The 27,740-nt window shown below is 46.7% G+C and overlaps 1 protein-coding gene across 1 annotated transcript in view; it reads right to left on the minus strand.

Moving 5' to 3' along the window:
• The window catches only part of LOC140486500 (junctional adhesion molecule B-like), a 103,939-nt gene that overhangs the window by 44,591 nt on the left and 31,608 nt on the right, over positions 1-27,740 (minus strand). Inside the window, exon 2 of the mRNA XM_072585738.1 lies at positions 8,756-8,821. Coding sequence (XP_072441839.1) covers positions 8,756-8,821 — 66 coding nt within the window. The remainder of the gene's footprint in view (positions 1-8,755; positions 8,822-27,740) is intronic.

Consider the following 27,740-nt stretch of genomic DNA (forward strand, 5'->3'; position numbering starts at 1 on the left):
TGGGGGCCTGGTGTGGTGTGGGGTGTAGTGGCCTGGTGTGGAGTTGGGGTAGGGGCCTGGTGTGGAGTGGGGTGTAGGGGCCTGGTGTGGAGTGGGGATAGGGGCCTGGTGTGGAGTGGGATGTAGGGGCCTGGTGTGGAGTTGGGGTCGGGGCCTGGTGTGGAGTGAGGGAGGGTAGGGGTCTGGTGTGGAGTGGAGGTAGGGGCCTGGTGCGGAGTGGGGGTAGGGGCCTGGTGTGGAGTGGGGATAAGGGCCTGGTGTAGAGTGGAGTGTAGGGGCCTGGTGTGGAGTGAGGGAGGGTAGGGGCCTGGTGTGGAGTGGGGGTAGCGACCAGATGTAGAGTGGGGGTAGGGGCTTGGTGTGGAGTGGGGGTTGGGGCCTGGTGTACAGTGGGGGTAGGGGCCTGGTGCGGAGTGGGGGTGGGAGCCTGTTGCGGAGTGGGGGGTAGGAGCCAGGTGTAGAGTGGGGGTTGGGGCCTGGTGTAGAGTGGGAGTGGGGGCCCAGTATGGAGTGGGGGTTGGGGCCTGGTGTGGAGTGGGGTTTGGGGCCTGGTGTAGAGTAGGGGTAGGGGCTTGGTGTGGAGTGGGAATTGGGGCCTGGTGTAGAGTGGGGGTGGGGGCCTTGTGTGGAGTGGGGATTGGGCCCTGGTGTGGAGTGGAGGTTGGGGCCTAGTGTAGAGTGGGGGTACGGGCATTGTGTGGAATGGGGGTAGGGGCCTGGTGTGGTGTGGAGGTTGAGGGGGGCTGGTGTACAGTGGAGATGGGGGCCTGGTGTGGAGTGGGAGTTGGGGCCTGGTGCAGAGTGGGGTATAGGGGCCTGTTTCAGAGTGGGGTGTAGGGGCCTGGTGTAGAGTAAGGGAGGATAGGGGCCTGGTGTGGTGTGGAGTGGAGGTAGGGTACTGGTGCAGAGTGGGGGTAGGGGCCAGATGTGGAGTGGGGATAGGGGCATGCTGTGGGGTGGGGGTAGGGGCCAGGTGTGGAGTGGGGGTGTGTGCCCGGTGTGGAGTGGGGGTTGGGGCCTGGTGTGGAGTGGGGGTTGGGGCCTGGTATAGAGTGGGGATAGGGGCTTGGTGTGGAGTGGGGGTTGGGGCCTGGTGGAGAGTGGGGGTGGGGGCCTGGTGGAGAGTGGGGGTGGGGGCCTTGTGTGGAATGGGGATTGGGCCCTGGTGTGGAGTGGAGGTTGGGACATAGTGTAGAGTGGGGGTAGGGGCCTGGTGCGGAGTGTGGGTAGAGGCCTGGTGTGGAGTGGGGTCGGGGCCTGGGTTGGAGTTGGGATTGGGGTTGGGGCCTGGTGTGGAGTGGGAGTTGGGGCCTGGTGTGGAGTGGGGGTTGAGGGGGACTGGTGTACAGTGGGGATGGAGGCCTGGTGTGGAGTGGGAGTTGAGGGGGACTGGTGTACAGTGGGGATGGGGGCCTGGTGTGGAGTGGGGGTTGAGGCCTGGTGTTTAGTTGGGGTAGGAGGCCTGGTGTAAAGTAGGGGTGGGGAGCCTGGTGTACAGTTAGGGTAGGGACCTTGCGTGGTGTCAGGGTACAGGCCTGTTGTGGAGTGGGGGGTAGGGGCCTGGTGTGGAGTGGGGGTTGGGGCCTGGTGTTGAGTGGGGTTAGGGGCCTGGTGTAGAGTGGGTGTAGGGACCTGGTGTACAGTTAGGGTGGGGGCCTGGTGTGGAGTGGGGATTGGGTCCTGGTCCACTCCTGGGGAATGGAAGTTGGGGCCTGGTGTACTGTGGGGGTGGGGGCTGGGTTGGAGTTGGGGTTGGGGCCTGGTGTGGAGTGGGGTTTGAGGGGGACTGGTGTACAATGGGGATGGGGGCTTGGTGTGGAGTGGGGGTTGGGGCCTGGTGTTAAGTGGGGGTAGGGGGCCTGGTGCACAGTAGGGGTGGGGAACCTGGTGTACAGTTAGGGTAGGGACCTTGCATGGTGTCAGGGTATAGGCCTGTTGTGGAGCGGGGGTGGGGCCTGCTGTGGAGCGGGGTTTGGGGCCTGGTGTAGAGTGGGGGTAGGGGCTTGGTGTGGAGTGGGGGTAGGGGCCTGGTGTAGTGTGGGTGTAGGGGCTTGGTGTGGAGTAGGGGTAGAGGCCTGGTGTGGAGCGGGGGTTGGGGGCCTGGTGTTAAGTAGGGCCTGGTGTAGAGTGGGGGTAGGAACCTGGTGTACAGTGGGGGTGGGGGCCTGGTCTAGTGTGGGTGTCGGGGCTTGGTGTAGAATGGGAGTAGGGGCTTGGTGTGGAGTGGGGGTGGGGTCATCGTGTGGTGTGGGGGTTAGGGCCTGGTGTACTGTGGGGGTGGGGGCTCTGTGTGGAGCAGGGGTTGCGGCCTGGTGTACAGTGGGGGTTGGGACCTGGTGTGGAGTGGAGAATAGGGGCCTGGTGTGGAGTGGGCTGTAGGGGCCTGATGTGGAGTGGGCTGTAGGGGCCTGTTGTGGAGTGGGCTGTAGGGGCCTGGTGTGGTGTGGGGGTAGGGGCCTGTTGTGGAGTGGGGGTAGGGGCCTGGTGTGGAGTGGAGTGAGGGGCCTCTTGTAGAGTGGGGGTAGGAGCCTGGTGTGGAGTAGGGTGTAAGGACCTTTTGTAGAGTGGGGGTGGAGGCCTGATGTGGGTGTATGGCAGCCAGTGATCAGACTACGTGGTGGCCCCTCTGCACTGGTCTGCTGCAGTGAGCCCTTGGAGAGAGACTGTGATGTTTGTCTTTTTAATTTTACTTCTTGTTTCCCTGACCTATGGCTATACTGTGTACAGCTGTAATATAACTTTATTTCTTCATTTCTCCAGTCTGTAATTAAGGACTGTACCTCGGTATGCTGTACCTAATATAGCACGGTAAGTGGCAGCTTAGAAATTTTTCATTTGAGCACATATGGCAATAAAGCTAATTCGATTCAATTGATATTCAAGCCATTTGGTCTTATATTGAAGACCCCTTCCTTAAATGTGGAGTGGGGCTTGAACTTGAGGCTCCCGACTGAGAGGTAGGGAAACTTTCCCCACAAAATCCTGCACCAACTGACCGTGTAGAGACCACACCCCACGTTGACCCCGTGCACCAATGTCCCTTCCCTGCTCTCTTCCCTTTTGATTCACACAAATTGATAGTGCACCTGACCCAACATGCGTCCTCACCAAACTCCCCAGTAAAGAGGCCTTGTACCAGCTCTCAATGAGCTTCATGACTACTTACCTGGTCCTCATGACTGACCACAGGAGGACTGCCAAGACCTGTTTTCCTGGGTGCTGATTTGAGGTGTCTGCATTGGGAATGTCAATGGGAAACTAACACACTAGCGATTTTCAATGCTCACCCACCTACCTCAATTCTTGCTCCCAGGGACACAGAACCCCCGACCAATACATCACCAGCTCCCTTACTGCTCTGGACTTGTACAGATCTTACTCAAAGATTGCCCCGATAGGCCAGCACCAAAACAGCAGCAGGAAATGTTCCCTGCCGATGAACTCAGAGTACAAAGACATTACAAGAACCTAAAGTCCAAGAGGAAGAAGGTCAATGCCTCAGCCCCAAGACAGTTGATCAAGGAGAGGGATTCCAATCCCAGCTCACCCCCAATCTGGAAAGTCTTTACCCATCCAACTGAACTCCTGAACACTGGGATCAAACCAAGTCAGCTGGGTCTAGACCAAGGGGCTTGAGCATCATTGTCACCAGAACTAAACAAACGCTGAAATAGGTGACCTCCTGGATGAAAAACGTGTGGAGCTTTCATTGCCTGGGAGAAGGCTTTAAGTCAAGGCAAGGCTGATAGGAGACATATCAAAGATCTCCGCTAATGTACTGACCATTATGTGTGTCGTATACACACCCCACCCTCCCTGCACCATGTGCTTCTGGAAGCCACCAGAGCTATCCACAGACTATGGTCAGATCAACTTGGAAGTTATGTCTCTCTCTCTCTCTCTCTTTGTGGATGACAATGCCTCAGCTGTGAATCCACACATTGGAATGCACTGCCAGAGGTGGTGGTGGAAGCAGATACAGTGCCAGCATTCAAGAAGCACCAGGGCAAATACATGAATACGAAGGGAATAAAGGGATATAGATCTTGTAAATAGAGTCATAGAGATGTACAGCATGAAAACAGACCCTTCGGTTTGTCCATGCCGACCAGATATCCCAACCCAATCTAGTCCCACCTGCCAGCACCCGGCCCATATCCCTCCAAACCCTTCCTATTCATAAACCCATTCAAATGTCTCTTAAATGTTGCAATTGTACCAGCCTCCACCACATCCTCTGGCAGCTCATTCCACCATGGGAGACTGGTTAGCAAGGTTAGATCTCACGGAATACAGGGAGAACTTGCCATTTGGATACACAACTGCCTTAAAGGTTCGAAAACAGAGGACGATGGTGGAGGGCTGCCCTTAGACTGGAGGCCTGTGACCAGTGGAGTGCCACAATGATCGGTGCTGGGTCCACTACTTTTCGTCACTTATATAAATGATTTGGATGTGAGCATAAGAGGTAGAGTTAGTAAGTTTGTAGATGAGACCAAAACTGGAGGTGTAGTGGACAGCGAAGAAGGTTACCTCAGATTACAACGGGATCTTGATCAGATGGGTCAATGGGCTGAGGAGGGACAGATGGAGTTTAATTCAGATAAATGTGAGGTGCTGCATTTTGGGAAAGCAAATCTTAGCAGGACTTATACACTTAATGGTAAGATCCTAGGGAGTGTTGCTGAACAGAGAGACCTTGGAATGCAGTTTCATAGCTCCTTGAAAGTGAAGTCACAGGTAGATAAGATAGTGAAGAAGGCATTTGGTATGTTTTCTTATATTGGTCAGAGTATTGAGTACAGGAGTTGGGAGGTCATGTTGTGGCTGTACAGGACATTGATTAGGCCGCTGTTGGAATATTGCGTGCAATTCTGGTCTCCTTCCTATCGGAAAGATGTTGTGAAACTTGAAAGGGTTCAGAAAAGATTTACAAGGATGTTGCCAGGTTTGGAGGATTTGAACTATAGGGAGAGGCTGAACAGGCTGGGGCTGTTTTCCCTGGACCATTGGAGGCTGAAGGGTGACCTTATAGAGGTTTACAAAATTATGAGGGGCATGGATAGGATAAATAGGCAAAGTCTTTTCCCTGGGTTGGGTGAGTCGAAGACAGTTTTAGTGTGGAGGGCAAAACGTGGTGGCATAGGCTTGTAGGGCCGAAGGGCATGCTACCTGAGAGGGTGGTGGAGACACGTATTCTTGCTACATTTAAGGAGCATCTGGAAGGGCACTTAAAATGCCAGAGTATAGTAGGCTATACTCTGGTAAAAGTGCAGGTAAAAGGGATCAATGTAGTTTGGTGTTTGTTGGTCAGCATAGACTTGGTGGGCCGAAGGGCCTGTTTCTATGCCACATGACTCTATATCCATCTTGTCCATAGCAGGGAATATTCTGAGGCATAATCTCCTGAATCACACACTTCCTTTGACTGAGGAAATCCCGTCAGAGACAGAGACTCATATGGTCTTGGGCTTTCCAGAGGAAATAGAGGATATGGTCTTTGTTTCAAGACAAATCTTTGAAAAATACCAGAGAACATCATGAGTGACTCTTCATTGCATTTATCGGCCTGATTAAAGAATCTGTTTCAGTGAGTCGTGAGGTTTGTGAATTGTTCTCCAGAGATCTGCATATCCAGAAGAAAAACTCCCTCACAATCTTGGAACTGCTGCACGATGAGGTGGCTGTAACTGTTTGTGTGGGATGTAAATGTTCCGTCGCTCATTTACGTCAAAGGACTCTGGAGTATGCCTTGCGTTTGGCACACCTTAGCAGCTTCCTCCCTCTGAAGGCCATTGGTGAGGTGATGCAATCTTGCATTAGCTACACCAGTTTAGTGTTTTACAGTCTACGACAGTGAGTGCTTGATGTTATAGAACTGCGCAAATATCAAAAGTGCTGGTGTTTAGAGAGTAGTGGCTCTCACGACACTGCTGCAGTGTTCTTTTTATTCAATCATGGGCATGCTAGGCTCATTCTTGTATTGCTCATTCTTAACTGGGGCAATCAGAGGGTAGTTCAGAGTCAACCACCTTGCTGTGGGTCTGGAGTCACATGTAGGACAGACCAAGTAAGGATGGCAGTTTCCTTCCCTTAAAGGCTTTCGTGAACCAGACGGAACTTTCCTTACAACTGACGATGGTTTCATGGTCACCATGGGACTCTTAATTCCAGCTATTTATTGAACTCAAATTCCACTCACTGCCTTGGCTGGGTTCAAACCTGAGTCCTCAGAACGTTACCCGGGTTTCTGAGCTAACAGTCCGGCGATAATACCACTCGGCCATCGCCTCCCATCACTACTCATTCTGGAACGATAACGGCTTCTGGACCTGTTGGCAGCTCACAGCAGAACTCCCTCCCACATGCGCCATCTTCCTGCAGATGGTCCCGTCCAGACTGAGTCACCTATTTGTAGGTCACAGCAGAATGTACACACTCCACCCAACATTGTACCAAGCCGAAACTCCTTGTGTGGGCTGTGCATGGGTCAGTTCCTTCAGATTACTTTACATCCACAGCTTCATAAAAAAAAACAAAGGGTCCACACACTGGGATAAACTGCTTGTACACTCCAGAAAAAGAACGTGCAGGTCTGTTGCCTGCAATGCTGCTCAGTTTTACAGTGGCTAGACTCTTCCATGACCCGTGGAGGCAATTTTAGAGTGTGGGCAGTGATAAATCTTACAAAGGCATGTTCCCGCTGCACTCTGACATGCTCCTGCCTCCATGTGACTTTCTGGACTTTTCTGTCCTCCTTGGGTCTGCCCACCCTTCCACAGCATGCAGCAGCATAAGTTAGTTGAAAGGGCAAAGTCACCTCTTAATTTTGTGCAGCACGTTAATTTTACAAAAGACGAGGTAGGAAGACTGCCTTTGACATCAAGGTGATATCTGACCAAGTCTGGCATCAAAAAGCCCTTGCAAACTTGACGTCAATGGGGATCAGGGGCAAACTATCCACTGCGTGGAGACATACCTGCAACATAGGAAGATGGCTGTGACTGTTGGGGGTTAGTCATCTCAGCTCCAGGGCATCTCTGCAGGAGTTCCTCAGGAGAATGTCCTAGGCCCAACCATCTTCAGCTGCTTCATCAATGACCTTACCCCCTTCCTAAGGTTGGAAGTGGAGAATCTTACAGACAGAGCAAGGCCACTTAATGGAAATCGGTACATCTTGTGTCCGGTTAATAACAAAAAAAACAATGAAAATGTTTTGCTTCAGTGTTACAGGAGAAAGCTTATTTGACTGACAGAAAAACTCCTAACCACTTTCTCATTCATTCCTTTGGGTTTTTCTGGGACGTCTGCCACATAACTACTTAATTCAAAAAAAACTGGCTGATTGCCTGTGTCCCTGTCTCTTATTCTACTCTGTTTAGTCAGAGAAAAGATTGGATATGATCCAACACAATGGGTGTGAGATGTATTTCATCACTAAGACAGCACAATGGGCTGCCTGTTATTTACAGTGTATGACAAAACAACATCAAAGCTCTCTCACCAGTGTCACACTGCTAACTGCCTCACAGCTTTGCATTAAACCAGAAGCTGGCATTAAAACACTATTGTTTAAAACCACGCATGGGAACTTTTGCCCCCAAAATCTTCCTGTAGGAAAATAACCAATAAGTGACAACACATCCACGCCTGACCTCTCGGTCTCCCCGGGCTGAACGCTAATCAGAGACACAGGCTTAATTCCTCAGCTTACACAAGTTGAGAAATTGAACTACTTTTCATTGACGTGTTCCCCCATCTGGGAGAAAGAGCCCTGTCCTGAAGAGCTGCTGGCCAATCAAATGACTGACATCTCTAGGGCGCCACCAAGAATCGTGTTGGGCGCTGGAACTGCAGGAAGTTTCCAATGATGAGGCATGGAGCTGGGTGAGAAGTACTTTGGGGGAGCAAGGGGGTTCACCCTGGCAAGGGTCATATTAATGACAATCATTCAATTACTCCCCAGGGAGTCGGTTAGTTTATTTAAAAAAGTAAGCCATGTAATAAGTTGTAAAGAGACATTACATCAACAAATAGATTTCTGCAGTGGAGACCCTCATCTGTACACAATATGTAACAAGGCTGCTAGAGTGAGAGGGAGACCAATATGTGCCTCAGTAACAGGAATGGTGAGTAGGTGACAGACAGACATACAGCTCACATATCAGGAAAGAACATCACTTTTATATCAGAGAAACACATGTTGCTAATTTAACAAAGGAAAGATGAACAAGGCAATCATGCTGAGTTTCATTCATGATAAACAATTTCTTTGTCTCGTCGATAGTCAAACCCAAACAATTTTATGCCTCTGCGTAATAACGTGTAGAGGATTTCATACAAATGTTCAAGACGAACATCACTCAGAATGATGACAACACTTTTCATATTGCTGAGTAAGTTCATCACTCCTGACAAGAAACAACATTCGGCATTTGTATTTGAATCACAAAATGGCCCTTCGTTAAAAATGACACAACACCAGGTTATAGTCCACCAGCACTAGCTTCCAAACAAACCTGGTGTTGTGTGATTTTTTAACTTTGTACACCCCAGGCCAACACCAGCGTCTCCAAAAACTGGCCCATGGCACTGAGAGTGTTATCAAGCCATCATTTGTTTATTCAAAGACAGGTGGCCAAGAGCTTAGTCAAAGCGGATGATTTTACAGAAGCAACATAAAGGAGGAAAGAGAAATTGAGAGATTTTAGAGCAAGAATGTGAGAGCTCAGGACCTAGACCGCTGAATACTTACACTTATGTTCATCTGTTTCAACTTCTTTATTTGAAGATGTGATGACGACTCCACGGCTTTGGTAAACTGAGAAGAAAGATAAGAAAAAGCTCAGTGAGGTTACATTGAACACACCAGGCCGCAAGGTCCAAACACAGAGCCATTCACTCTGCCAGTGGGACTTGGGTAGGGAGTGGTCTCAACAGTTACATCTGCAGCATGCGTGAGAAAAGACATATGCCCCCTCCCCTACCTCCTATTCCAAAGATGCAGTCTCATTCAGCATTACCACAATTGACAAATCCTTACAATTATATAGTGCTTTTGAATATCATGCAACATCTTGCTTCACAAGAATTAAATCAAGTGGAAAACGGCACTGTGCCGCATGAGGAGAAGTAAGGAAAGGTAAGCAAGTGCCTGATCAAACAGATTTAGGAACACAGGAAAGACATTCAGACCATTAAGCCTGCTATTCAATTTGAATAATCATCTCCTTAAACATCACTTGCCTGCACTAGCTCCCCCAATGCCATTAGCCTCCAGAAACCTATCCATTCCATTGTGGACAGGTTCAATGATTGAGTTTCCACAGCCCATTGGTTGGAGAGTTCCAAAGATTCGCCATGCTCTGCAGACTTTTCTCCTCATCTCAGTCTCGAATACACTACACTTGGGGCAGCACGGTTGCTCAGTGGTTAGCACTACTGCCTCACAGCGCCAGGGACCTGGGTTCGATTCTAGCCTCGGGTGACCGTCTGTGTGGAGTTTGCACATTCTCCCCCAATCTGCAAGGGTTTTCTCCCACAGTCCAAAGGTTAGATGAATTGACCATTGTGTTCTGGGATGTGTAGGCTAGAAATATTAGTCAGGAGAAATGTAAAGTAATAAGGTCGGAGAATGGGTCTGGGTAAGGATCGGTGTGGACTTGTTTGGCCAAAAGGCCTGTTTCCACACTGTTGAGATTCTATGCCTCCTTATGCTAAGATTATGCCTTCTAGTTTTCAGCTCAGCAGCCAGGGAAGCATATTCTCAACATCCATCCTGTCATGGCGTGCAAAAGTTTTATAAGTTTCAATGAGATCACATCTCATTCTTCAAAAGTCGAGCAAGATCATCATCACAGTTTCCTCAATCTCTCCTCATAAAACCATCCCGCCATCCCAGGGATTAATCTGGTGAAACCTTGTTGCACACTCTTTGCCAAGTATATCTTTCCTCATAAAGGGGACCAAAACTAGACACAATATTCCAGGTGCTGTCACACCAACGCTCTATACAACAGCAGGAAGACCTATTCTGTATTCAAAGCCCCTTATGATGATGACCAACCAACTATTTGCCTTCCAAAATACCTGCTGCATCTGCGCTGACTTCTGAACAAGAAATTGAGGTTTATAAAATCATGAGGGACATAGATAAGGTGAATGACAAGAGTCTTTTCCTGTGGGTGGGGGTATTCAAAACTAGGGGGCATATTTTTAGGGTGGGAGGAGAGAGAGCTTTAAAAAGGACGTGTGAGCGGCAATTTTCTTTTCACATAGAGCGCGGTTCGTCTGTGGAATGAATCAGAGGAAGTGGTGGATGCCGGGACCATTACAACATTTAAAAGACATTTGGGTAAGTTCATGAATATGAAAGCTTCAGAGGGATACGGGCCAAGCTCAGACAGGTGGGACTAGTTCAGATTAAAACACCTGGTCAGTGTGGACGACACGTGATTTTTCTAGAACGCGATGGTTGCGTTCTTGTGCAGCCTTGCTTTAGAAACAATGCTTAAAATGTTAGTCATGCAGTCGCATTACAGCCACCAGACATTTTAAAAGTTCGCGCTTTAGAAACAGTGTCCCCAGTTTGTCAATCGCATTACAGCCAATTCACGCTAACGAAATGTGCGTTATAGCAGACCGACCTGTCGTTGAACTGAAGGGGCTGTTTTTGTGCTGTACGACTCTGTCTCTTCGAGTATCTGCATTTTCAAAACTCTCACCGTTTAAGAAATATTTTGCCTGTTGTTTTTCTACAAAGTGAATAACTTCATTTCTATTTACTTAAATTTTCATCTGCCATGTTCTAGCCCATTCATTTTGATCGGAAAGGTCCTCCTTAAGTATTCTTGCATCCTCCTCAAGACTCATGTTCCCAACCAGTTTGGTACCATTAGAAAATTTGAAAATCTTATAATAGGTCCCCAACTCTAAATCATTTATCTGAATTGTGAACAGCCTGGGACCTAACCCTGGCCTTTAGGGTACTCCACCACTAATAGCCTGCCATCCTGAGATTTATTGCTACTCTCTGCTTTCCAGTTATTAACCAATTCACTATTCATATAATGAATACTCCCCTCTGCTGAACTAACAGAACATGCCAGAGGCTGGGAATTCTCCAAGTTAAAAATCACACAACACCAGGTTAGAGTCCAAAAGGAAGCACTAGCTTTTGGAGCACTGTTCCTTCACCTGATGAAAGAGCAGTGCTCCGAAAGCTAGCGCTTCCAATTAAACCAGTTGGATTATAACTTGGTCTTGTGTGATTTTTTAACTTGGTCCCACCCCAGACCAACACCGGCTCCTACACAGAGGGAATTCTCCAGTATGCAGCTCACCCCCTGATGTCAAAACCATCTACAAGGCACAAGTCAGGAATGTGATGCAATACTCCCCACTTGCCTGGGTGGATGCAGTTCCAAAAATACTCAAAAACCTTGACTCTCTCCAAAGGAAAGCAGCCTGCTTAGTTGTTTGTGGATGCGGTGTCACTCCTTCCTTTCACCACTGACACATTGCGATGGTTGGGTGTACCTTCTACAAGATGCACAGCAACAACCCACCCAGAGTCCTCACCTTTCAAACCCAACATCTCTAACATCGAGAAGGACGAGTAGCGATAGAGTAGCAGCAGGGGCAGCACTGTGGTTCAGTGATTAGCACTGCTGCCTCATAGCAGCAGGAAACCAGATCAATGCCAGCCTCAGGTGACTGTGTGGAATTTCTATATTGTCTCCATATCTGCGTGGGTTTCTTCCAGGTGCTCCGGTTTCTTTCCACAGTCCAAAGATGTGCAGGTTGGGTGGACTGGCTGTGCTAAATTGCCCAGAGTGTCCAGGGATGTGTAGGTTAGCTTGGTTAGCCATAGGATAGGGTCAAGCAGTGGATCTAGGTGGAAAGCCTTTCGGAGGGTGGCTGTGAACTCAATGTCCTGCTTCCACACTGTAGGCATCTTATTCTATAATCTATGATAGGGCAACACCACCAGGTTTCCCTCCAAGCGACTCACCACCCAGACTTGGAAAGGTATTGCTGTACCTTCAATGTCACCCACTTAAAATCCTGGAACTCTCTCCTTATTACATTGTGGGCTTACCTAGAGCAAAGAGACACGGAAGACTCTGTGGTCAAAATGGTGGCAGTGACCAGGCCCCTGTGCCTGGGCTTGTCCACTTCATCCACTTTTTCTTCTTGTCCCTTCCTTACAATCTCAGTTTTTGTTTAGTTTTTGCTTAAACCCTCTTGACAAAGAGACATCTTCCGTGGGAAAGTGGCTTCAATGGATTCCAGAGTGGGCGGTTGCATTTTCAGAGGCAGCATGGCGGCAGAGCCGGTCAGCCGGCCTGGGAAACCTGCAGCAGGACTCTCGCTTCCGCATGGAGAGGGACTCTGGTGGAAGGCATGGTGTGGGCTGGTGGAGCCCGGAGAGGGACTCTGGTGGGGGACTTGGTGTGGACTGGTGTAGCCTGGAGAGAGACTCTGGTAGGGGGCATGGTATGGGCTGGTGGAGCCCGGAGAGGGACTCTGGTGGGGGGCATGGTGTGAGCTGGTGGAGCCCGGAGAGGGACTCTGGTGGGGGACATGGTGTGGGCTGGTGGAGCCCGGAGAGGGACTCTGGTGGGGGACTTGGTGTGGACTGGTGTAGCCTGGAGAGAGACTCTGGTAGGGGGCATGGTATGGGCTGGTGGAGCCCGGAGAGGGACTCTGGTGGGGGGCATGGTGTGAGCTGGTGGAGCCCGGAGAGGGACTCTGGTGGGGGACATGGTGTGGGCTGGTGGAGCCTGGAGAAGGACTCTGGTGGGGGGCATGGTGTGGGCTGGTGTAGCCTGGAGAGAGACTCTGGTAGGGGGCATGGTGTGGGCTGGTGGAGCCTGGAGAGAGACTCTGGTAGGGGGCATGGTATGGGCTGGTGGAGCCCGGAGGGGGACTCTGGTGGAAGGCATGGTGTGGGCTGGTGGAGCCCGGAGAGGGACTCTGGTGGGGGACATGGTGTGAGCTGGTGGAGCCCGGAGGGGGACTCTGGTGGAAGGCATAGTGTGGGCTGGTGGAGCCCGGAGAGGGACTCTGGTGGGGGACATGGTGTGAGCTGGTGGAGCCCGGAGGGGGACTCTGGTGGAAGGCATGGTGTGGGCTGGTGGAGCCCGGAGAGGGACTCTGGTGGGGGACATGGTGTGAGCTGGTGGAGCCCGGAGGGGGACTCTGGTGGGGGGCATGGTGTGGGCTGGTGGAGCCCAGAGGGGGACTCTGGTGGGGGACATGGTGTGAGCTGGTGGAGCCCGGAGAGGGACTCTGGTGGGGGACATGGTGTGAGCTGGTGGAGCCCGGAGAGGGACTCTGGTGGGGGACATGGTGTGGGCTGGTGGAGCCCAGAGGGGGACTCTGGTGGGGGACATGGTGTGAGCTGGTGGAGCCCGGAGAGGGACTCTGGTGGGGGACATGGTGTGAGCTGGTGGAGCCCGGAGAGGGACTCTGGTGGGGGGCATGGTGTGAGCTGGTGGAGCCCGGAGAGGGACTCTGGTGGGGCCATGGTGTGAGCTGGTGGAGCCCAGAGGGGGACTCTGGTGGGGGGCATGGTGTGAGCTGGTGGAGCCCAGAGGGGGACTCTGGTGGGGGGCATGGTGTGAGCTGGTGGAGCCCGGAGAGAGACTCTGGTGGGGCCATGGTGTGAGCTGGTGTAATCTGGAGCAGGAACTCTGGTGGGGGCATGGCATGGGCTGGGGAAGCCTGGAGTGGGATTGTAGTGGTGGAGAAGGAAAAGTTGGACTCTATTTAAGTGATTTCCCTTTTTTATAATTTTATTTTAAGTTCATGAGAATGGTGCCGATGCAGGGCAACAGTACCCACTTTTCACTATAATGATGTTGAATACATGTGACAATAAATGATTCAGTCAGGTGGCTCAGGGCACTTAGGAAGGGGCCGAATCAGCAAAGGCCACATCTCCCAATCAATAACAACAAGTGAAATTGTGGTGTTCCCCCCTTTCAGCAAGTACATCGGAGTTCAATTTTCTCTCTCAATGGTTATTGGTCTCTGTGAAGATCCTGATAATAGCAGTACTGAATGAACAATTCAGACTGAGGTGCTACCTTTTCAATGAGGTGTTAAACCAAAGCACATAGACAGGTGGACGTAAAAGATGCCAAAGCACTATCTGGGAGAAAATGACAGTGAGTTGCCCAGTGTCAATATTTATTCCTCAGCAAACACCACTAAGTGGAGGCCGATTAACCACATTATTTTGTGTGGGACTTCCCTGTGTGCAAATTGCCTGGCTTACTTCCTACAGCCTAACCTAATTGTTCAAAACATTCTTCATTGGTGGCGAAGTGTTTTTGTTAGTCCTGAGGTCACGAAAAGCAAGATTTTTATTTCCTTGCTTTCCACTCGTAGTGCAGTGGCTCTGACAATTCTCTCTATTCTGGAAGTCGGCCTGGCTGAAAGCTGCAGTTGCTAAGCAACACACACTTCACAGGTCAGACTATTCTCGAACTAATCCTCATAAAAAAACGAGGAAAGAAATCCCAAAGAACTGTTGAAGCCGCAGAGCAAGAGATAATTTCAAAACTGAGAATGACAGAGTTTTGTTAATTTCGCTTGCTCTTACACAGGGCCAAGACACGTGACTGAGATTAAGGCAGGGACCATTAACAGTCCAACTGGAAGGTGATGAATGACATAATCCCACTCCCGTATTCTTGCTGAACATTCTTTTGGATGTTTTGCGCATCATTAACTATATATTTCCCGCCCTCCACAGATGTTCTAAACTCAGGCATAAAACTTTGAAAGAATACCACAGAGAATTTCAGGGTAATTTTTAAAGTTTGCTAATTGGGTGGGGTAGTGTGTAATGCTACATTCATGGAACTGACAGGATTTCCATACCACACCCTTGTCACCAGATATTCTCACACACCTTCACATTCACCAGCACATGGGAGAAGGCGTCGATTAAATCTCATCTTATTTTCAGGTGCTGCACTTCAAATCTTCACCATTTACTACAGAAAGCTTTTCCTTATTCCTATCTTAGCTTTTTTGTTGTCAATCACCTTAAATTGATGTCCCCTGTGTTTTGACTCCTCTGTTAACGTGAATAGTCTCTCCTTTTCAATGATGGATAGATACCTAATGGTTTTGAATTCCATTACCAAATCTCCTTTCACCCTTCTCTTCTCCACCGAGAACATCCTCAGAATGTCTAAACCGTGTAATTGAAGCTACTCATTCCTGGAATGATTCTCATGACTAGTTTCTGTACCCTCTATGATGTCTCCACATCTTTCTTGAAATCAGGTGTCCAGAACCACAGCAAATACTCCATTTGAGGCAATCGTGTATCTTCATTACCGCTCCTGCATCTTGGTAAAATGATACCTTGCAGTTCTATAAAAGTTCCTTGTGTACTGTTTTGAACAATTCTGGTCTGTGAGAGCTGGCTACACCCATCCAGGTTGCTTCTATTGTTCCAACCTTTTAAAAACCCCAAGGCCTCACATGCTGTTTACTTTTCTGGCTATCCAACGCCACAGCTCAGTAACTCTGTCTTAAAGGTAAAAACAAGGACTGCAGATGCTGGAAACCAGAGTCTAGATTAGAGTGGTGCTGGAAAAGCACAGCAGGTCAGGCAACATCCGAGGAGCTCTATTCCTGTTGAAGGGCTTTTGTCCGAAACGTCGATTTTCCTGTTCCTCGGATGCTGCCTGACCTGCTGTACATTTTCAGTACCACTCTAATCTAAACTCTGTCTTAAAACCTCTCTTTAAAAAAAGGCCAAAAACACTCTTAAAGCCACAGCATCATCACAGTACAGACAGTTAGGTACTTTCAGCCTCCAATCTTGGGGTAAGCATCCTCCAAGGCTGCCTTCAAGATACATAACAATGCAGAATCACTGAACAGAAACTGATAGCCAAATTCCATACCCATGAAGACGGTCTCAACCACAATCTTGGGGTCATGACATGCTACATGTAACCCCATAATTGTGTTCTGTGTTTGTAAAATCTTCCTTACTATTCTGTTTTGACACCATAACCTTGATAACTTATTATGATGTCTCCACCTTAAGTAGTTGGTACAGCTTGGATTACATGTTATTTTGGTTAGAACCTCGGCATGTGACTCATATCTATCATGTTATTCAAGCCATTTGATTTGTCTTCAGAACCATTTTACTTTTAATTTTTTTGTAATTATCTCTCTGCCTCAATTAATCAGACCATGTCATCCCCTTCACTTGTTATTCAGCTGTTGACACTTTACTCACACTGCCTGATACTCTTGATCACCTGCAGAGACTTATGATTCAGCCTGACAACAGTCCACTCCCACCATTTGTCTTGATGCCTCTTGATCCCTCTGCCTATAAGTTCTGTGCCTGTTCTCTTCACTTCACCTGATGAAGGATCAGCGCTCCAAAAGCTTGTGATTTCAAATAAACCTGTCAGATTATAACCTGGTGTTGAGTGACTTCTGACTTTGTCCACTGCAGTCCAACCTCCGCAGCTCCACATCATGTTTCCCATGGCTAACCCACCCACCCTGCACATCCCTGGATACTATGGCCAATCGACCTAACCTGTACATCTTTGGACCATGGGAGGAAACCAGAGCAGCTGGAGGAAGCCCACGCAGACATGGGGAGAATGTGCTAACTCTAAACAGACAGTCTCCCGAAGATAGAATCAAAGCCGGGTCCCTGATGCTGTGAGGCAGCAGTACTAACCACTGAGCCACCGCATAGCAAAGTTCAACTTGATTGTTGCCTATATCTGCTGCTGCAGTTGAGATCTACTGTAAGGCTGATGCAGGATTTCATTTCTGCAGGAACAACACTTCATCACTTTACATTTAGCAGTTGGTTTCTCCTTTATTCATGTTATGTTTTTATAGGCTCGCTAATGGAGTACTTCACTCCCAACACCTCCAACAGTCCTGACAGCTATCATGCTGATCTCTCTTGCTCTGGGGGTATCATTCAATGGTTCATCTGCCCCTCAGAAGCAGTGTGTTGCACAAGTATACAAGTAATGGCACATTGCTACAAATCACATCAATTTGACTTGAAACTTTTGTGAGCAATAAGAACATAAGAACTAGGAGAAGGAGTAGCCAATTCAGCCTCTTGAGCCTGCTCTGCCATTTAATACGATCTTGCACTCAATTTTGCTCTTAACTCCACTTTCTGCCACCTCTCCACAGCTTTTCAACCTATTAGTAATTCCAATCTTCCTTAAATTTAGTCAATTTCCCAGCATCCACTGCACTCGGGTGGCAAATTCTACAGACTCAGAATCTAGCAATTTTTCCTCCACTCTGTCTTAAATCTGCTATCCCTCAGCCTAAAACCACCAACTTTCATCCCAGATTGTCCCTCAGCCTTTCTACATCAACTGTGCCAATCCCCTTTAGCATCTTATGTATTACAATTAGATCTTCTCTCAATCTTCTAAACTCCAGAGAGTATTGGCCTAAACTGCTCAATCTCTCTTAATATAAAATCCCTCATCTGTGGGATCAATTCATAATCACAAAGACATTCTGGAAAGAAATTCCCCATTTTATTACTCCTTTCCTACCAACTTGTTTGGTAAAATTAAAGGAAATGTTTGCAAAAGGAAAATCTCGCTTGACAAATGCACTGGAGTTCTTCAAGGACAATAAGGAGTCTAAGAGTTGATTGGGGCATTAGTGGATGTGGTCTATTTGGACTTTCAGAAGGCTTTTGACAAAGTCTATTTTAAGAGGCTAATGTGTAAAATTAAAGCTTGGGGGTAATATACTGAGTATTAACTGGTTATCTTCAGGTTTGAGAGAATTTTTACAGAAGAGAAAGGCTAGCTCCTTCCATTTCCAGACAACTTCTCCCTCAAACCTTCACACCCAAAAGCTGTTTGATTTCCTTGGAACCAATCATAGTTCACGGCAGACAAGAGGCCTTCGTTGTTGATAACCAATTAGCTACTTGTTGCTGGTCAAAGGTCCATTCATACACACGACCCTGGCCGCAGTTTGTCTGTAACTAAGATGTCCCCACTGCTTGAACCAACAGCAGTCTAAACAACACTTACAGTGATGTCAAATTATTTGCTTTTAAAAAGTGCAGCAATCCTTTGAAAATCCGTGGATTTTTAAAGCAATTCTCTTCCCATTTCAGAGCAATTAAAATATAAATAGAAGAGTCAGTCTTTACACTTGCCTGTGGTGAGAACTGATTCAGTGAATAGTTTCTTCTTAACTACAGAAATATGGTCTGTGATTTCTATTAACTGAACTCATTAGGCAGGAATGTTGGGGATTTTGAGTAATTAGATTAAATCTTTAACTGTTGTGATGACCTGGGAAAGGGGAAGGCTTGAGAATCAATTTACTTTCCCAAGTGGGTTATGATGCTGACCACTCCCCATATTCCTCAGTTTCCTGACAGACCAAAATCTGTCTATCCCAGCTTATAAGGTTGTGAATGGCATGGATAGAGTGGAAAGTATGAAGTTTTTTTCCCAGCATGGAGGGTTCAATTACCAGGGGACAATGGCAGCATTCAAGAAGCACCTGGACAAATACATGAATAGGAAGGGAACACATCCTGTAAGTGAAGGTAGTTTTAATATGAAAGGGCAAACTGGGTTTGAAGGTCCGAAAGGCCTGCTCCTGTGCTGTATTGTTGTTTGTTTGATTTAAATGTATTCAATGATGGAGCATCCAAAGCCTTGGGGTAGACTCACAACCCTTTAAGTAAAGCTATTTCTCCACATCTCAGCTCTAAACAGTTGGCCTCTTATCTGAAAATTGTGCCCCTGTGTCTTAGATTCCCCAAAGCAGTCTGTGTCTTCCCTGTCAAGCCTCTTCAGAATCTGAATACTGTTCATTCTTGTACGTTTCAGAGAACATAGGCCCAATCTACTCAGCCTCTCATTGGTGGGCAATCCCTCTTTCCCCGAGAACCAATTTAGTAAACCTTTCCTGCCCTCCAACTCAAATATTCCTCTGATGAGGAAAGCAGGATATCTTTGTAATGTCACCCTTCTTGACCTCTCAAATATCTTGCGGCTACTGAAATACCTTTTCAAGTGTAGGAAACCTGTTGCAGTGTAGGAAACACTGCAATCAATTTGTACAGAGCAAGCTTCCGTGAAGTAAATAAGATAAAAGATCGGTTTTCCTGATGTCGCTCAAGATGTAAAAGATTCGACAGAACACACACGGAAAATTCCAGTGCTCTACATCAAAACGGGATCATCTTTATTCACCCAAGAAGGTAGAAGGAGACCAGGATTATCATTTATAAGATGGCACCTTCGACAGGCCAGCACTCCTTTAATACTGCACGGGTCTGTCGCTTCAATCTCGAGATTGAAGCCACAGCTTTGTACCTCAGAGTTGAGAGTGCTACAAACTGAGCTACCTTCCGACAGATAGAATCATAGAAGCACGCTATTCAGCCCATTAAGTCCACACCAACCTCCCGAAGAGCATCCCATCCAGACCTACCCCCATTTATCCTATAACCCTACATTCCCCATGTGTGTTCAAGATGGCGGCAGCGTAGGATGCTCCAGTTGGAGCTCCTCTGCTCGCCAGTTCCTTTTCCTTTCTTTTTTCCTCCTCTTTTCCTTCCCCCGCACAACTTTCTAGTGCCCTATCCTATCTGGAGGAGTAGGGTAAACTGAAAGGAACATTTCATCTTGGTGGAGGGATCAATGACTGGGGGTTGGAGGAAGGGGCAGAGATTTAACAGTAAGGGGAGAAGGTTTAGAGGAGATGTGAGTAAAACCTTTTTCACCCAGAGGCTGGTGGGAATCTGGAACTCACTGCCTGTGAGGGTGCTAGACATAGAATCCCTCCTAATATTCGGGATGCTTAGATATGAACTTGTGATGCAAGTGCTGGAAAATGGGATTAGAATCGTTAGCGACTGCTTTTGACTGACTAAGAGGCAATGGGCCGAAGGGTCTTTCTCTGTGCTGCAGACCACTCTGACAGGCATTAAAGCCTGTGTGTAGGGAAAGGAGAGAAACATCAGCAGGAAACATTGTTGCAAAGACAAAACCAAACAAAACAGTGGATAGAGAGAGAAAATGCATAAAAACTTCAACAGCTCCTCTGTCCACGGGCTGTCCCATCCCCCATTCTAGTCAATGCAAAGTTAAATCAAACACAACTAACTCAATTCTCCTTATAAAGAGCAGCTCGACTTAATCACTTCTTTGGCTGCCATCCAAATGATTATATTCCCGACAGCCAATGATTTGTCATGCTGAAGGACTTCAGGGTTGTATGATGATTTGCTGGGCTTTTCTCCCTAACTTGTGCCTTTCTAAATCCACTCCTGCAGTGAGCTGCTTCCATAGCTATAAGTGTCATGGCAACCAGTAAGGAGAGCACTGCAGTTGGCCTGCATTGAGCTAAAATGATTTGGAGGAGCCAGTGTTGGTCTGGGGTGGACATAGTTAAAAATCACACAACACCAGATTAGAGTCCAACAGATTTATTTGGGAGCATTAGCTTTCAGACCACTGCTCCTTCATCAGGTGGCTGTGAAGCAGGACCATAAGACACAGAATTTATAGCAAACGATTACAGTGATACAACGATACATTGAACAAACCCAGATTGTTAAGTCTTTCATCTTTTAGAATGGATTTGCTGGTTTCAGTTCTTTAATATGTAAATCCCAGAACATCTTTTAAGTCATATTCTCAAGATAAATTAAGGTGTTATAACAAAAGGTGACATCTCAGCTTAGACAATGCCTTAAAGGTGTGAGTCAGACCAACCTTGATTCAGACTGGTTCTGTTTCCAAAGTGAAATTTACAAATATTATATGGATTCACTGCCTGCATTGACTGCTTGCAGGTTCTGCAATTTTTGAACAAAATAGAATGTATCTACAAATATAATACAAATTTACTCCCTAAACCTATATGCGTGTGCACATGCAGGAGAGAGAAAGAGACAGAGTGAGTGCGTGCATGTGAGTGTGAGTGCACATGAGAGAGTGTGTGTTTGCGTGTGTGCAAGCTTGGTAAAGTTTGCGTGCGTGTGATGGGACATAAGCTTGTGAGAGGGTGTGTGTGTGTGCGCGCGACTGTGGGAGGTGTATGTGTGTGCATATGAGAGGGTTTGCGTGAGTGTATGAGTATGTAAGAGAGTGTGTATGTGTGAGAGAGAGAGAGTGTGTATAGTGCAGTAGGGTTATAGTGCAGTGTGACATGAACCCAAGGTCCCAGTTGAGGCCATCCCCAGGGGTACCAAACTTGGCTATCAGCCTCTGCTAGGCCACTTTACATTGGATTCCTGATGAAGGGCTTTTGCCCGAAACGTCGATTTTGAAGCTACTTGGATGCTGCCTGAACTACTGTGCTCTTCCAGCACCACTAATCCAGAATCTGGTTTCCAGCATCTGCAGTCATTGTTTTTACCCACTTTACATTGTTGCCTGTCCCAAATTCTGCCTGGGAGGATGGTCACTTGAAGGTCCGAGGCAGAATGTCCCAGACCGCTGAAGTGTTCACTGACTGGGAGGGAACAGCCCTGCCTGGTGATTGTTGTGTAGTGGATTAGTGGTGCTGGAAGAGCACAGCAGTTCAGGCAGCATCCAACGAGCAGCGTTGGATGCTGCCTGAACTGCTGTGCTCTTCCAGCACCACTAATCCAGTATTTGGTTTTCAGCATCTGCGGGTGGTATCCCCACGTGTAATGGTGGTATCCATGTCAACACTCTGACATATCTTGCAGTAGCTGCCTTGACATGGTTGTACGGTGTTGTTGTCGATGTTGTCCTGAAGGCTGGGCAGTTTGCTGCAAACAATGATCTGTTTAAGGTTTGGTGGTTGTTTAAAGACGAGAAGTGGAGGTGTGGGGAAGGTCTTGGCGAGATGCTCATCCTCATTGATAATGTGTTGCAGGCTGTGAAGAACATGGTGTAGTTTTTCGGCTCCTGGGAAATACTGAACAATGAAGGGGACCCTGTCAGTTACAGCTCGTATCTGTCTCCTGAGGGGGTCATTATGGTTTCTCGCTGTGGCACGTCGGAACACTGCTTTGGAAATAGAACCAGTCTGACTCAAGAATGGTCTGACTCACACCTTTAAAGCATTGTCTGACCTTCTGTTATAACACCTTAAATTCTCTTGAGAATGTGACTTAAAAGAAGTCCTGGGATTTACATATTAAATAATTGAAACCAGAAAATCCATTCTAAAAGGTGAAAGACTTAACAATCTGGGTTTGTTCAAAGTATCACTGTATCACAATAATCTTTTGCTATAAATTCTGTGTTTTATGGTCCTGCTTCACAGCTACCTGATGAATGAGCAGTGGTCTGAAAGCTTGTACTTCCAAATAAACCTGACGTTGTGTGATTTTTAACTTTGAGCTAAAATGTTCCACATCCACCATAGCTCATGGCAAGATAACAGGAATGCAGCAGCACAGTTTAAAATAGATTCCAAAAAAATAACTTGGTTACAGTGTCAGATAAGAAACAGATGGAAACAGAGTTGGAGTGTGCCTGGGATTTCACAATGACCTTATTGTGATTACTGTAAATCCCGTTTCTAATCCTACAAAAAGGCTGAAAGAATAGAAGAGAAAGAAAGCTAGTTTCACAGCAATGGATGCTTGGAATACAGTTTAAGACAGAGATTGGAAGATTTTTGTGTTTGTAAAGGTATGGAGGAAACATGGAGTGTGATTAATCATGTCACATAAACAGTGCAACAAGCTGAAGGAATGGAATGGGGTACTCCTATTGCTCCTACTTGTTAGCGTGAATAAAATCAAAGCTGGAAACAGGCTGGAGTGGAAACCTGGATCCACTTAAACAATTTTGAAGTCAGCCACATCAGCAGCTAAGTAACTGTGACAGATCAACAAAAGCTAAGCGGTGTTCTGCGACACTCCCATCTGGACAGTACAGTTCAACAGCATTGTCATTATTTCCATCCAAACATCCATCTGTCTATTTACGTACTACATGTACTTTTATGTATTTATGTACCAATTTCAAACTATTCAGGTGACACTTCATTAGCTTAAACAGTGCCAATGATCGAGAGTTGATCCAACTCCTGTGCTTGTCTTCCACACTCCTAAGATAGAAACTCAAATCCTGCCCCTGGGGCTTGTCCTTTGAATTGTCCGTAGTCACCTTCTTGCTGGCTGCCTCTACAGCTTCTCATTATCTTCTGATGAGGTTTCCTTTACTGAGGATTGATTAGCCTTGTCTAGGCATTCATTTGCACTGTCACCAACAGCACTGCCTGGGAAATGGGCTGGCTGTTTAACCACTTCGTGTTGACCAGTCACCAGTAGCAGCAGGATCATTACAATATCAGTACTGGACTTTATTATACATATGTTCATTCTTGTAATGTGGTTCATGTTGGTGAGTACGACATTTAATGCTTATTCTTAGTTGGAGACATAACCAAATGGTATCAGAGGATAGCTAAGAAGTAATGTTGACTGGATTTGATTTATTATTGTTACATGTACCTCGGACAAGTTTTGTTCTGCGTGCTGTACAGGCGGATCATACACAAAGTGCATGAGCATAATATAACAGAACAAGGAACACAATGTTACAGCTGCTGAGAAGCTGCACAAAGAGCGAGGTTAACATTAAATCTGAAATTTGAAGGTCCATTCAGAACTCTAACAACAGAGGGGAAGAAACTGTTCTTGAACCTGTTGGTATGTCAGTTTGAGCTTTTGTATCTTCTGTCCACCGGAAGAGGTTGGAAGAGATTATAACCAGGGTGGAAGGGGTCTTGATGATGTTGGCTGCCTTTCCAAGGCAGTGGGAAATATATTTGGAGGCAATGGATGGAAGGTTGGCTTGTATGATGGACTGGGCTGTGTTCACAACTCTCTGTCGTTGAGTTATGACATGCCAGATTGGATAAGGGCTGCACATTTCCTTATTTAAAGAGCCTCAATGAATAAACTGTGCCTATATTATAACCTACTTTATCGCTTTTATGATCTCATAATTTCTGAACTCTCAAATTGCAGAGATTACAAACGTAATCTTTAGATTACAAATCCAGTAAAATAATCACTACAAGACCGCACTCTTTCAGTATTGTCACAGTTGAAGATGATTCTGTACTGTTTTCAGTCTTTGAATCAGGTATCAATAGACTAATGTGGATATACATTTTCTGGTGACAGAAGGTAATTGGTGGGATTAACTAGCTGCATACACTGGAGACTAATTGTCCCACAGGAGGTTATGTTGTGGCTACATCTACTTTCCCCATGTTGACAAATGACTCACATTAAGGATTGATAGAACAAGCATTTCAGCATCTTTCATGACTCCTTGTGCTTTATAGCAAATGATATACAATTAAAAAAGCATAACGACTGCTTTTGTAAATTCAGAAGGTGGCAGCCAATTCACACACAGCAAGTGCAAAACAGCAAAGTGACCATGAAAGTTTCTTTTACTGATGTCAATAAACATTGATCAGTTGTAATTCAGGGAAGAAATTACCTTTCTTTGTGCAAAATCATGCCATGGGACTTTTACATCCACCTGACCAGGCAGTTGGATGTCATTTTATTCTCTCATCTATGAGATGGCAGTGTATCACTTCCTCAATGCTACACTGAAGTGCCATCCTAGATACTGTCTTCTAATCTCTGCATTACTAACTGAGCATTATTTCAAAAACAAAAGAGTAGGCCTTGAGGTATAAAATTTGACAATGGTACTATATGTGGGTATGGACAATTGTGACACGATTAAGAGATTCTGCAAGATGTGTAGATGGATCAGCTGGATCAATAAATAGGTGGCAGTGTATTGGCATAAATATCGAAATATGCATTTCAGAGAGAAGAATAAAGGAAAGGAAGTACATTTAAAGGAACAGGATTTAAAATAGGTCGTTGACATACCTGAGGGGCAACTTATTCACACAGAGGGTGGTTCATATGTGGAATGAACTGCCAGAGGAAGTGGTAGATGCAGGCACAGTTACAACATTTAAAAGACATTTGGACAGGTACACGAACAGGAAAGGTTTAGAGGGATATAGACCAAATGGAGGCAAATGGGACTAATTTAGTTTGGGAAACCTGGTTGGCATGGACGAGGTGGAACGACGGGCCTGTTTCCATGCTGTATGACACATTATGATGCTCCAAGTGTTTATTGCATACTGTGCTCAAGTATAATTGGGTAGCATGCATCGACTATGGATTTGCTTGCAGAGATAAGGACATTACATGTCTGAAAGAGATGGTGGGGTGGGAGCCCTCAGTTGAAGGTTCTTTTACATGACACCCAAAGATTTTGCAATGTGGGAAGAGGAGTCCCCCAGTGGTGGCCCTGCACAATACTGCATTACACCATTTTACAGATTTCTGGTCTACCCATCATTCAGTGGTCGAGAGGAGTGGGAGGGCAGGGAGTGGGCTGCACCGCTCTTGGACTTGGCCCAGGTAACTATCAATCGGTCAAACAGACAGCAAACAGTCAAAATGGGCCTGTGGGCTTACTGCTCATCTCTCTCCAATGGTTGCACTTGCACCCAGCTGTTCCTGCAGGGACAGCAAGGAGTGCCCATTGATATGTATCCATGGCCAGTGGGCACCAGGGGTGTGGGGTGCATCATCAACTCTACAATAATAATAATGTAACATAAATTGTAATAAGCTTTTTTGAAAGTTTTAGTTTGTTTTGTTCGGAAGATTGGATGCTCCCGTTTCAAATTAGACACAATTGTTTGTGGGTTCTTCAATGGAAGTATACATTGGAGTTAATTGGAACTGCACCTTTTGTGATGTACATCTCTGCTAATAAAAACTCATACATGTGTGTAAAATTTAAGGTCCAGAAAGAGAGGCTGGGAACCCAGCAGCGATTAAATCACCTCCTTAACAACTCAGCAAAGCTTGTCCACCATCTCCAAGGCAAAACTCAGGAGTGTCATTGAATACTCCCCACTTGCCTGGATCACTACAATTCCAACAACGCTCCAGAAGCTTGACACCATCCAGGATAAAGCAACTCACTTGGCTGACACCCCACCTAACAACTTCAACACTCACTTCCCCAACTACTGACACACTTATAGCCGTGTGTACAAACTACAAGACTCACTGCAGAATTTCAGCCGGGCTCCCATCAACAGCAATTTCAAAGGTCTGACCTCCACCACTTAAACAGGCAAGAACAGCAGATGCTTTGGAGCATCCAAACGTGAAAGTCTTCCTCCAAGTCACAAAACATCCTATCTTTGAAATGTAATGCCTTTCCTTCAGCGTCACTGGGTAATCCCTCCCTAACGGTACTGCGGTGTCCCCACACCCCAAAGACTGTTGCAATTCCAGATGGAGGCTCACCATTATCTCCTCAAGCGTAAATAGGAATAGTCAAGAAATGCTGACCCAGCCAATGATGGTCATATCCCATGACTGTACAAAACAAAAATCTATGACGTGTGAAAAGAAATCAATTGAAATTCTGGGCCTTGTGTCCAGGAAACACAAACATGAAAACGATATTTGTATCTATTTTTGAACACTGACAATTTCCTGTAATAATTTTACTTTAATAATAAAGTAACTTTGATTTAATTATCACATGCATTTTACAGTAAGAATACAACAAAATGCAGTAAAAAGCTTTCATTTTTCGCCATGAAATGGTGCCATTTTGAATAATTTAAGTATAAGGAAAGAAGTGGTGAATTCTGAGTATTGTGGAGCAGGAGGTATACCTGATCATACGTGACTTACAAGAGTGGCAATGAACCCTCAAACCCATTTTGATCAGTTAAGTGTCATACATATGATAAAATACTCATGAATTTGTACAGTGTAATATTAGGTGAGGTTTCCTTTAATACTTAAACCACATTTAAGCCTTTGAAGATTAAACTCAGCACATGGTCAATAATGATCCAAATATATTCTGTTCATGTTATTAATGGAATGATCAGACATGTTAATAGCCATGGTTCCAGAAGTTTCCTTGGAGGCCTGCACAGCTGGGGGGCACGGTGGCTCAGTGGTTAGCACTGCTGCCTTACTGCACCAGGGACCCAGGTTCAATTCTAGCCTTGGGCAACTGTCCGTGTGGAGTTTGCACATTCTCCCTGTGTCTGTGTGGGTTTCCTCTGGGAGCTCTGGTTTCCTCCCACATTCCAAAGGTGTGCAGGTCAGGTAAATTGGCCATGCTAAATTGCCCATTATGTTCAGGGATGTGTAGGTTGGGTGCATTAGTCAGGGGTAAATATAGGGTAGGGGAATGGGTCTGGGTGGGCTACTCTTTGGAGGGTCAGCATGGACTTGATGGGCCGAAGGGCCTGTTTCCACACTGTAGGGATTCTAACAAAATTAGAGGGTACACTGGGACGAATCGGGGAAAACCAACTGGAAAAAGTTCAGCCCCCCCCTCCCCAACTGGAAGGGACAGAATCTGTGAGGAGCTGCTCCTACAACTCTGCTTCTGTCTCATGTGTACTGATGGTAAGCTCAGCAGGCTCCCCAATCAGCAGCAGACACAGGAGGGGAGCAAGGTAAAAACAATGACTGCAGGTGCTGAAAACCAAATACTGGATTAGTGGTGCTGGAAGAGCACAGCAGTTCAGGCAGCATCCAATGAGCAGCGAAATCGACGTTTCGGGCAAAAGCCCTTCATCAGGAATAAAGGCAGTGAGCCTGAAGCATGGAGAGATAAGCTAGAGGAGGGTGGGGGTGGGGAGAGAGTAGC

The sequence above is a fragment of the Chiloscyllium punctatum genome, chromosome 15 (assembly GCF_047496795.1).
Source record: "Chiloscyllium punctatum isolate Juve2018m chromosome 15, sChiPun1.3, whole genome shotgun sequence".
NCBI classification, from domain to species: Eukaryota; Metazoa; Chordata; class Chondrichthyes; order Orectolobiformes; family Hemiscylliidae; genus Chiloscyllium; species Chiloscyllium punctatum.